Below are 12,085 nucleotides of genomic sequence, written 5' to 3'. Positions count from 1 at the left end.
ACAGAAACAGTATAGCTTATGTATTTATATATGTGTATATCAACATAGGAACCATATGCATTATATGTTATTTGTATTTTTTATACAGAAGTTATTCTTTTGAATATTTTAAGGTTTAAGTAAATTGTATGACTAAATTTATTTATTTACTTAACTTTAATTGTATAATTTACTTATAATTGTATAATATAACATGCATCATTCTACTACTTGGGTGTTTCACTTAATATCATTTTTTAAAAATTTTCTCCTGTGACAATATAGCTCTAGTTTTTAAATCCTAATGACTGTTACAGTATTTTATAAAGTATATCACTAGTCATTCTCCTATAGATAAGGTATAAGTTGTTCCTAGTTTCTCATTATTAAGAACGTATAGCAGTGAGTATTCTTGTACACGTTTCTGTAGGACAGAGGTGCTCCAGCAGTGATCTCAAGGGAATAGGTTATAGGAAGATCGGAAACACTGAGCCCTTCATTCAGCCTCTGGGGTAGCCAGGAGGGTCTCGGGCAGTTGGAATTCCTAGGAAAGCCTCTCTAGCCACATGTAGCCACCTGCACTGGTCCTAGTTGTGTGGAATCTGGAGCAGTATTTTCCACCTCGATGTCCCAAAGGTGGGGGGTCCTGTTTTGAGAGAGAGAGAGAGTGAGCGAGCAGGAAATGTTTTGCATTTTAGACTTTTCTTGCCAAATGACTTTTTAAAGTGGTTGTACCAATGTATCGATAGATTCCTCTGGGCTGTGCATGGGCATTTGGTTCTCTACATTTTGTCCTTAAAATTGGCTTTGTTAGATTTTAATTTCTGCAAATAGACTTTTACATGCCTGACAGATTTTGTTTTGTTTTAGTTTTTTTAGCTTAAGTTTCTTTCGTTTGCAGTTCTCTGGTTTTTAGTGGTGCTAAGAGTCCTTGATATGGACTCTTCTGTATGTACAAAGTCCATATGGACCATTTGGGTCTTTTGCGAATTGTCTATTTGCCCAGTTTGTATTATTTTATTAGGCTATTTCTTGTAGCCATTATATATAAGAAAGTTAAGTGGATGCGAATCATTTTTCTGTTTTGTGTCCACCCATCCCATCTAAGTAATCAATCTCATTAGCTTCTAGTTTATTCTTACTGTTTCTTTTGGCAAAGGAGCAGATATATGTATCCTTTTTTCACACCTTCTGTGAAGGGTAGGATACAATACTCACTGTCCTACACTTTGCTCTTTTTACTTTATACTGTGTCTTGGAAATCACTCCATATTACTTCATAGAAATTTTGATTTTTTAAATACTTGTATAGTACTTCATTGTGTCGATTTACCAAATTTCAACCACCTTATGTAGAAGTATCTTTGCAAGCAGTGACTCAATGAGTAACTTTGTCCACATGTATTTTTCATATCTTTGGGGTGTATCATTAGGCTTAATATCTAGGAGAGGGATAACTCAATCAGAAGTTAAGTCCATATGTATTTTTTTGGCATTGCCAAATTCTGCTCCAGAAGAGTTTTGCCAGCTCGCTTTCCCACCATCAGAGGATGCGTGTGCTTGTTTTTCTCACAGCTCTGCCCCAAAATCTGCTGTCATAATTTTTATTTTTGCCAGTTTAACAGGTAGAGTGGTATCACAGTATTGTTTAACTTGCATTTCTCTGATTATGAGTCTGTTTGAACATTTTTCTTATGTTTAAAGTCTATTTTTATATATCTTTTGTTCATTGTTATTGTCTTTTATCTATTTTTTTCCTATTTGATTTTCAAATCTATGAGTATATAAATGGGTTTCCTAATATGGAACCTATTATTCATTCCTAGAATAAATCCCTCTTGATCGTGGTATATTTTCTCAGAGTGGTGTTGAATTTTGCTGCTCGTATTTTATTTAGGGTTTTTGCATAGATGATCATAAGTGATTGGCCTACACTCTAAATCTTATTTGATTTTGGTTTCATTGTTATTATTTGCTTCATAAAAGGAATGAGAAAGTTTTCCTTAATTTTCAGTTCTCTGGAACAATCTATAGAGCATCAGGTCTATTGGGTGTTTGAAAGTTTTGCAATTGCCCTGTGAAAGTATTTGGATCTGGTACATTTTTATATTTTTACTTTTTACTTATTTATACCTTTTTCTAATTCTTCTATGTGAATTTTTCTCCATAAGCATTTTGTTCCTAATGGGATCAATTTTAGTAATCTGTAGTTTTGTAGGAAATTACTAAGTTTTTTAGTTTTTAAATTTTATATGTAGAGGTCTACAAAGTATTTCCCTCTGGTTTTGAAATTTTCCTTTGTTGCCCTTTTGTCATTTATTCTTTATTCATGCATCTCCTTTTCTTCTTGATCAAAGTAGCTGGCAGTTTGTCCGTAGTGTTACTTTTTTTCCCCCAAGAAATCACCAGTATTTCAATTTTATTGATTAGGTCTATTATTTTTCTCTCTGTACCTCATTATTATCTGCTTTTACCTTTAGTTTTTCCTTCTTTGTGCTTCACCCTTCCCTTCAATTGAAATCATGTTTAATTCTTTCATTTTTATTGATAAAAGTGTTTAATAGCATGAATTTTTCTCTCAAAAGCACTTTAACTGTATCCCATAGATATTAATATATAGTATTTTCATTGCTATTTTGAAAAAACTGTCTTATTTCAGTCTGTATTTGGGTGAGAAAGCAAATTCTCCTATTGAGTAGGAAAATTTTAAATTTAAAGATAAAAGGTTTTTTTGTGATTTTTAAATTAATTTCTAGTTTTATTGCATTTAACTTAGAGAGTGTTGTTTATACTATTTCTTCTTTATGGAAGTTACTGACATTTTCTTGTAACTTAATATATGGTCAATTTTTGTGAATGTCCTATGGTACGTACTTTAGAAGAAGGTTCATTCTCTATTATTAGGTGTAGCATTTGATAGATAGCTGTAGGTATATTTATTTAATTGTATCATTGAGGTCTTCTGTCTCTTTTTGTGTGTGTGATTTATTAAGGTTTAGCATGTTTTTCCTCTGTGTCTCTGCATTGCCTGTACCTCCCTGCCCTTCAAATGGTGGTTATTCTTTTATTTGGTATATAGTCATAAGTGTTACAGCTTTATTATGAATTGTGGCTTTGGGATTAAATGCCCTTCTTTGTCATGGCTAATGCTGTTTGACTGGAATACCTTTGTTCATTCTCTAGTTCTAGCTTTTCTAAATTAGTTTGTCTTAGAAATATGTGTAGCATATAATTGGCCCTTGCTTTGTGAGTCACATTGAAAATCCCTTTAGTAGGTGAGCTGAATCAATTGACATATGTATATCAATATGACTGATATATTTGTCTCAACTCTAACATCGTATTTTATGAGTGTGTATTGTATCTGTTATGTTTCTGAAATATTATTTGCTTTTTATGCTGAATTTTTTGCTGTTTAGGAAGAGTTTTTTCCCCCATGGTGTTGTAATGTATTTAATAAATCTTTGAAAAATGCTTTTTGCTCCTTTTTTTTTGCCTTTTTCTCTCTGATTTCCCTCATTTTACTTGTATCCTTTTAATTCCCATCTGTTGTTTTGATAAAAAATGATACACTTACTCTGTTTTCCTCTTTCTCTCCTGCCAATTTCTAGTTGCATGATTTTTGCTTTGTCACGACAAACTACTTTAGTTATTTGTATAGTTGTTTTTCATCCATACTCCTACTTTTGCTTTTGTCTTAAGTCTACTTTTACATATTTTAAATGCTTGATCTTCTTTTTGCTGACATTTTCTCAGTTGTCTCTTGGTTGGGTGAAGTCCATCATCTACAAGACCCTCTGAGAGAGGCTCACGGCTGCTCGGCTCCCACAGCCTGGCCCTTAACAGGCAGCTGGAGAGGGTATAAATGTCTCGGTTTACACTTTTACTTCCTGCAATTTTTAGTAAAATGCTGTGTTACTGTCTTCCTTCATGTGTTTTATGAAAATTCTGATGCCAGTCTAGTTTTTTTTTGCCTTCTAGGTTATTTGATCCTTTAGGCCTTGAGGACTTTAGACTTAGGAGTTGAATAGTTTCAGTAGGAAATGTCTTGGAGTTGATATTTTGGGGTTAATTTTCCCTGATACTCAATGGGCTCTTTTATTTTATAGATTAAAATTTTTGGCAACTTTTCTTGACTTATAATTTTAAGTATTCATTTTGTTATATTGTTTGCTTTTTGTCTAATATATTACTTTTTTTCTTGCCTGTCTTCCATTTCTACTACTTTTTCCTTTGGTCTTCTTTCTTTTTTCTTTATATTCCCTTTATTTTCTATTTTGATTCTGCATTGCTTCAATACCCTTTATGAAACACTCATTTGAATTTATTCTCCTATGGGCATTTCATAATTTATTCTTAATGTATGAGATAAATTTGCCTTTTTCTTTCATATTTCTTGAGTTTAGTCAATTTTCTTCTCATACCTTTCTTTATTTGTGCATCTCTCTTCTTTTTGGATTTTCGACAAGGTGTCTTTTATATCCCCAAATTCTTATTTGACTATATTAATTCCATCCGGCTTTGTCATTCAGTTTTAGTGCACTTCAAAGTGGTTTTATTACAGGGACTTCTCCTCTGTTGTTGGGTTTCTGGTTTTTTAAGTATACCTCTCCACGAATCTCTTTTTTTTTTTTTTTCTGATCATTTTGATGGTTTAGGGTGTTTTATAGAAATCCTAGCTCATTGGCTCCCTCTTCTGTCGGTAAAGCAGAATCCAAGCACTTCAGTGGATTTTTTGTTTTTGATGATGGGGGAGGCTGCTGTTTGTTCATGGAACTTGGACTCTCTTGTCCTATAGGATCCTGAACTTTCCCTTTATGCTTCTTTCTCTCTTCACCAGCCAATAGCCAAAGGGTACTTCTTTCTTTTTGTCTTTTTCACCCAGAAACGAATTGAAACACTCAAACACTGCTCCACCCTGTGTCTGCTTCTGAGTTCCTTCTCCGTCATTCATACTCTGATCTGCTTGGATACTTTTGTAGTGTTTTGAAACTTAGGGTATACTTCGTCTTTCTACTGATACTTTCAGATCAGTCTTTGGTTCATCACTCACTCTCTTCTTGTCTCCTCAGCAGTTTTTCACGGTCCGCATTTGCAACAGAGCCTGTGGCCCAGCGGGGGTGGGCGTGTTTCTTTTCTTATTTTTATTTACAGTCGTTTTGAATTTGGGGAATTGCTGCCTTCAGCAATTAAGGCATGCCCTTAACTTAAGGGCATGATTTTTAGGACTTGCTCTTTTTGTTGTTCTATGTTGTTTTTGGAAGTAATACTGAGAAATGGGGACCTATGCACCCACCATTGTCTTCAGCAACTGGAAATTTCCTAAAGCCAGAAGTTTTACATTTACAATTTTTAATTTGGGGGGCTTTGCTTTTGTGTTTTGATGTCACATCACATTTAATGTGCGCAGTTTTGTAGGTAATGTTCCTCCATTTTATAGATGAAGAAATTGTGGTCTTGTAAGATTTTAATGATTCGAGAGATCACACAAGCAGCGGCAGAGATGCTAATCAAATCTGAGTGTGTGAGGCCAACCTTTTGTTCTTTCTACTACTGTCATCTGTCTTCTCGTGCAATTGAACTTATAAAAACAGATATCAACAGATGACTGCAATCCAGTATATTGTATGAATATTAATTTAAACTATGAACTTACTCATCTTTTCCTTATCTGTTCTCTTATCATGTAACCCTCTTACGTTTTTAGTAGCTTCTCTCCATTAGCTGCTGCTTTGACTTTCAAAGGCACATCCTCCATATTCTAAATGTCCCAAGGGAAACTAATCTATGACACTTAGTTTGTTTTTATCCCAATCCACTCTACTTTCCCCAAAGCAAACAGACTGGCATATCTCTTAGCCTGCTTTTACTTACAGAAGAACCAGTGCACACTGTACTATTTCTATGCTTTTTAAGTTCTGTGAATATTTTTTTTTGTTTTTTTTAGACTATCTTTAAAATAAAAAACAATTTTTAGAGAGAGGAAGGGAGGGAGAAAGAGAGAGAAAGATCAATATGTGGTTGCCTCTCGTGTGTCCCCTACTGGGCACCTGGCCTGCAGCCCAGGCATGTGCCCTGAGTGGGGATCAGACTGGCAACCCTTTAGTTCCCAGGCTGGCACTCAACCCACTGAGCTACACCAGCCTGGGCTGTCACTATGCTTTCAAAACTCAGTGCAGTGTGGGACTCAGTGTATGTCCACCTCAGAATCGAGACCATCCATCCCTGTGCCCAGGCTAAAAAAATCCCAGCTCCTGTTAAATGATAGCCCCGAGTAGCAGTTGGCAAGTAGCTCTTGGCCGTCCCTCCTCACCAGTGGGATGTTATATGGTCTCTAGTTTTCTTTACAGTAATTTAATCTGCATCTTAGGGGTGCTTCAGTTAACGCCTTTGAAGTGCCTTAATCAGGACTCCACACCCCAGGGGTAGTTAGTTAACATTTGAAAGACCCCAATCAGGACTCTGTACTCCAGAGGCCACCAGCGTATCAGATATTGTAAGTCGACTCCGGGGTGCAGGTGCCTTAATTAGAATAAAAGGTGTTAGAAGCAGGTTTTCATGGCGAAAGGAATGGTATTGAAACGAATGGTAGTTGACCAGGTGCCTCCACTGGGACATGAATGGAGGAGGAGCAGGGTTTGGTGAGGCCCACAACCTGCTGGTCTAGGGCTAGAGCTTGTTTTGGGCCTGTGCTGACAGCCCTTGGAGGATTTGGTGAACTCCCAGCCCACAGGGCCTCCGTAACCCTATGTGTAACCCTATGCGGGCCCTTTCTGCCCTCAGTGCCTGCTTCCTCACCCGGAGCCCTGTGGACTTTTATAAGTTCAATTGCACGTGGACGTGCGCTCTGGCCGCGCTCACTGCGTGCGGTTCTCATCTACGGAAATACTGCTCTCCATTTTGAGCCAGACTATTTTTTAAATTTGTTCATTTATATTTTATATATAATAATGCATTTTAAAAAGTAGATTGGATATCTAAAGTAAGTAGAATTTGTAGTAATATTTTGACCAGAGGCGCAAGAATTACTTTCAAGCGGCAACTTTCTTATTATTTTCTGCTTCAGAATATTGTCCATGTTCGCAGGCCAGGTTCCCATCTGCGGAGACAGCAGCATGGTGGATACATGATCCTAATACGTTAGAGGCCTTCATTAGGCTTGCAATTGTTTGAAGACCCCTTTTTATATCGAGTTCTGTTCAGTAGTGGCAGACAGTTCTCTTACATAGGGCTAATGTTCTTGAATACGTGTAAATTAAATTATGCAGGTCAAAGACATATCTGTTATGTAATTTAGGTATTGTGCATAAGGTAAGGAATGGCACCTAGTAGGAATTTCTGTAGTAAACATTACCATGATCTCTTATAATACCTTAATTAACATGTATAACTATAAATGATAGATGGCTATAGTGTATTTAATTGAAACTAGCGTTTTGCCAGGGACCTCATCTGTAGCAATTTGAAGATACATGTGTGCAGGTATGGCATATGTCACCAGCTTTTTCTTTCCCAGCATACCGTGAGAAGAAAGCCTTTCTGTACGCTCTGGGCATCAAGGAAGCAGATTTTTTTAAAAATAAAATATTTAGCTGCACAAGCGGGTTGTTCACCTTGTTTATCCATTTTTAATGGGCTGTGTTGATAATATTGGTAGTATACAGAATCAGCCATAGGCTTGGTAATCAGAGATGTATATTAAATTGTAGTTATTGGAACCGTGAAATTGTAGAGCTTGAAAGGACCTTAGATATCATCTAGTTAATTATTTAGTGAGTCCCAAAGTGTCTCAGTTCAGCCTCCTTCAGGATTCCGTGCTTGCCCTCGACCACTGGCAGGCTTTACATCCGCTGAGATGTGGATGTGTAGGTACATATGCCTGCCTGCCTGTCTGTCTAATAAGAAACAGTTGGGGCCAGTAGGATTGCAATAGACATAATTGGTTGAAAGACTGAAAGTCTTCCAGCATTTTGCATTCTGCTGTCAGTGAAAGTCTTCAAAACCAGGCTGAAGAACTCCTCAGGATACTCAAAGCAGAAATATCAAAGGTGAGAAACTGGGAAAGGGAGTGAATTATTTGTTAAAGTGTTCTAAAACCCACACACCGAGCACATATTATACCAATACAGATGCAACAAAATGCTTTGGGGTTTGGCGGCCCGGAAATACGTACATTTTGTTCTAATTGTGGTATGCGGCCTTACTGAATTTCAGCTAAATTATTTTTGTGCAAGGCTTTTTCCATAAAGCACCAATAATTCTATCTGACCGCACAGGGTTTTTGTGATTATTAGACTCTGGTCTTCGTGGTTGATTATATTATCCTTTTAAATTGCCTTTTAATTTTCAGCTGATGTAAGTGAAATAGAGAGTATAAATTAATTAATATTGGATCTGCTCAGTGTTTATGCTGTAGGAGATTTCAGGAGACAAACAGATAGATAAGCTTCTAAACAAACGTGCCATTTGGGGCTATGGCATTTCATCGTGCATACCTTGCTTATTTATTTTTAAATAGGCTATCTATCACATTAGTGTGGCTATAAGTAACTTTTTGCTACATCATCTAGGGGCCCATTTATTCAGACCACATTTATCTCATCACCAATCACTCCTGTGGCAGGCGGCGGTGATTTTTCAGGTGGCCTTTTGCATGGTCCTCTTTGTCACTTATTTGTCCTCTTTTGTGAAGATTGTTGTGTCCCAGATACATTTCTATTACTTTTTCCTGCCTGAAGTTCTGCTTATCTTTCTTATTCATTTTCTTCCTTAAATGTCGGTGGCCCTTTGGCTGCTAAGTGCTTTTTTCTTCTTGCTTTTGCAGTTGGTCTCATAGGATGGGGTCGTTTTGTGTCCACTTCCTTATGTATAAAACAAAACCACAATGAAAATGTGGATGCATGAACTGCCACTTTGAGAACTATCAATGACTTTAAAAAAAAAGATTTTCAACTTTATTTATTCTTGGCAAGAAGGGAAGGGAGGAGAAAGAGAGGGAGAGAAACATCCGTGTGTGAGAGAGACATTGATCCATCGCTCCTCGCACACGCCTGGGCTGAGAACTGGGTGCAGCCCAGACCTGTGCCCTGACTGGGAAATTGAACCAGTGACTTTTTGCCTTGCACGATGGTGTCCAACCTGCTGAGCCACCACCTGTCAGAGCTCAATGACTTTTTTTTGTTTTTGATTTGCCATCAGAATTGTCATGTGATCCTTAGAGGCATAAGGCTTCTTCGTTCTACTTCTAGTTTACTGGTATTAAAGAAATTAATTTACATGCCATATAATCAAATGCCTTCTATACTGTAAAGAAAGTGGTATGAATTTGGTCATTCTTTAAGTACCGTTCTCCCCTCATGGGCCTCAGGGGTGTAGTGCATCTAAGTAAGACAACAGCATCACAAATAAATATGCAGAGGACTTGTTTAAGATTAAGCTCATTTAAGTGCTGATATCATTAACCTTTGGTTCATATCGAAGTGCATTCTGTGAGTTGGGAGCAAAGAAAGCCTACATGTCATCCGAAGCAGAGGTCTTAGAAATGGACCCAGTGGTTACAAGGACTTACTCCGTGGATTGGGATACTTTCATTCTTCGGTGAGCCCAGTGGCGCAGAACAACCTTGAGCGGGCTTGTTGTGTGGTTGAGCCTGAGTCTGCCAGAGAAGAACATACATGTGCTTTCAGAGTATCACATATTTTAAGAATGTTCCAGTTGTTCTGAGCAGTGGAGGAGAGGGGGAAACTTTAACTGTTAGGGTCCGTATTGAAGCTTGTACTCACTTTCGCTCTGTCTTACTCCAGCCACTTGTAAAATGAGGTAATCATTTGTAGGGCAGACCTCTTCAACCTGTGCTGCTTTTGGCAGTAGCGAGGGCCCTGAAATCACATGACAGGTTTTACCTACGTGCACCTGTGGTTTTCAGCAGCTAGCAAGTCTCAGATTCCATCCGGCCCCTCTCCCAGGTTCCCGCAGGGGTGAGCGGTGCTCTCCTGGTCTGTTTCTTCCATTTCAGAACCGCTCAGGTGGGTGAAAGCCACAGCCTGAAGGTCTTCAGAGACTGGTGACACAGAGTTATTCTCAGAAAACGTGCAGAAGACCAGTCTTCAGTAGATGAGAATGTTTATTACACATAATGTTTAAAAAAACATAGGGTGGTTATGTATTTATGAAATAGTCTTTGTTGCTCATTTCCTCAGCGTTTTGTCTCACTTGTATGTATTGTTTTTCTTTTACTTTTCTTCCTCTCTTTTATCATTTGTTACAATTTTATCTTATTTGTCTCTTCTTCATGTATTTGTAGTAGCCTTTGTATCAAGCTATTTATCTCTTCTAATTAATAAATGAGAATTTGAGACTGTGGTTTCTCTCTTTTGAAGTCTCATGCCAAGTATGCCATTTTATAAACAGTGAATGCTTAATAAATGTTGCAGACTGACTGACTCATTCCGGAAGTGGTCATCTGTGGAAACTTCTTGTGGAGATTTGCTAACTTGCTTTTAATTGTTTTTGTCTCTTATTATAACTGATGGGTATGGTTTGAAGAATGTATTGTTGCCCTGACTGGTGTCGCTAAGTTGGTTGGGCATCATTCTGCAAAGAGAAAGGTTGCTGGTTCGATTCCTGGTCGGGGCACTTGCCCGGGTTGCGGGTTCCGTCCCTGGTCGGGGGTGTATGCGAGAGACAGCTGATGTTTTTCACACTGTGTTTCTCTCCCTCCCTTCCCCTGTCTCTAAAAATAAATAAATAAAATCTTTAAAACAAAGAAAAAAGAACGTACTTTTATTTTGTTATATTTTAGTAACTGTGTAAATATAATTTAATTACACATATCACTTAAAAATCTCTCATTTATTTAAGGGAGTGATCAAAGCAGAGATCTCATTTTTTAGGCCCAGTCTGTTGTTGAGTTTTATATTGGAATCTGCGTCTACTTATTAATTTATTTTTTGCAGTGAGGGAGATAAACCTGCAGGATGTCAAGGAGGACTTGGAACTGGACCCGGAGGACAACAGCGCCCTTTTCATGGGCGTCCTCATCAAGGGGCTGGCCAAACTGAAGAAGGTCCCAGAGACCGTGAAGGCCATCAAAGAGCGCTTGGAGCAGGAGCTCAAACAGATCGTGAAGAGGTCCACCACCCAGGTGGCGGACAGGAGCTACCAGAGGGGAGAGAACCTCACCTCGGAGAACCAGCCAAGGTAGATGGGGGTGCGGGCTGGGGTTTCGGTAACTATTGAACCTTTTCTCCGGTGGGAGGTAAGGAATTATCTTCTTTTGATGTTATTTCTTAAATTCAGGATAGTATAGTCTGTACAAACTCAGATTGGTTGAAAACAGCTCGAATGGGTATAACTCAGCTGATTTTTGACATAGTTGTGAAGTTGCAAAGCATTTTCCCATACTCATGGAATGAAGCAATTATCGTGTGTTTACTAAGTACTAAGCAGAATTCAAGGCAATTTATGTATATGTTATTTCATTTAAGTTTCACTACAACTTTATGTGCTGCTTACTAGTATCCCCATTTTACAGTTAGGGAAACTGGGGCTCAGAGATTAATTAAGTCAAGGGTCACAGAACAAGTAGCTGATCTTGGAATTGAATGCAAGTCCATGGTCTTTCTTGCCCCATGGTTTTTCTCCTTTAACATGTGGTCATACTTGTAAGTAGGCAAATTAGTCTCAGGAATTACTGTATGTATTTAAAACTGCTAATAGGATTTGGATTCCTAAGTCTTATTGCATAAGAGCAAACTGAAATTGTATTCCAGTCCGAACTGCTGGATGGTCATACACTGGGAGATCACGTGTGCCAAACCAGAGTGTAGGGCCTCACAGACTAAGGCCATCTGACGGTGGCCGGGAAAAGATTCTTGAAATGGAGGCTTCCCTAGAAAATCCAAGATTCACTCCACACAGCTCTCTATTCCCCTCCGCTTCTGACCCCCAACTCTTCCCATGTACTAGACAAGTACAAGGTGGGAATTTGGAATGGGGGTGTGGGGGGAGGACAAAAGAAACCCTATTTTCATCAAGAGCAGAGAGCACAGTAGAGCATCTGTTTGGTTCAAATAATGTGAGTCCCGGGGAGGTGCTAGACAGTGTG

At 38.1% G+C, this 12,085-nt stretch overlaps 1 protein-coding gene across 1 annotated transcript in view; it reads left to right on the top strand.

Annotated features, from left to right (window-relative positions):
• The window catches only part of EXOC4 (exocyst complex component 4), a 678,192-nt gene that overhangs the window by 71,883 nt on the left and 594,224 nt on the right, over nucleotides 1-12,085 (top strand). The window contains exon 6 of the mRNA XM_037165795.2: nucleotides 10,935-11,178. Coding sequence (XP_037021690.2) covers nucleotides 10,935-11,178 — 244 coding nt within the window. The remainder of the gene's footprint in view (nucleotides 1-10,934; nucleotides 11,179-12,085) is intronic.

Source organism: Artibeus jamaicensis, unplaced genomic scaffold (genome assembly GCF_021234435.1).
Source record: "Artibeus jamaicensis isolate MK-2021 breed Jamaican fruit bat unplaced genomic scaffold, CSHL_Jam_final scaffold_3307, whole genome shotgun sequence".
NCBI lineage: Eukaryota > Metazoa > Chordata > Mammalia > Chiroptera > Phyllostomidae > Artibeus > Artibeus jamaicensis.
Note: the sequence above shows the minus strand (reverse complement) of the source record. Positions and strands in the feature narration are given on the sequence as shown.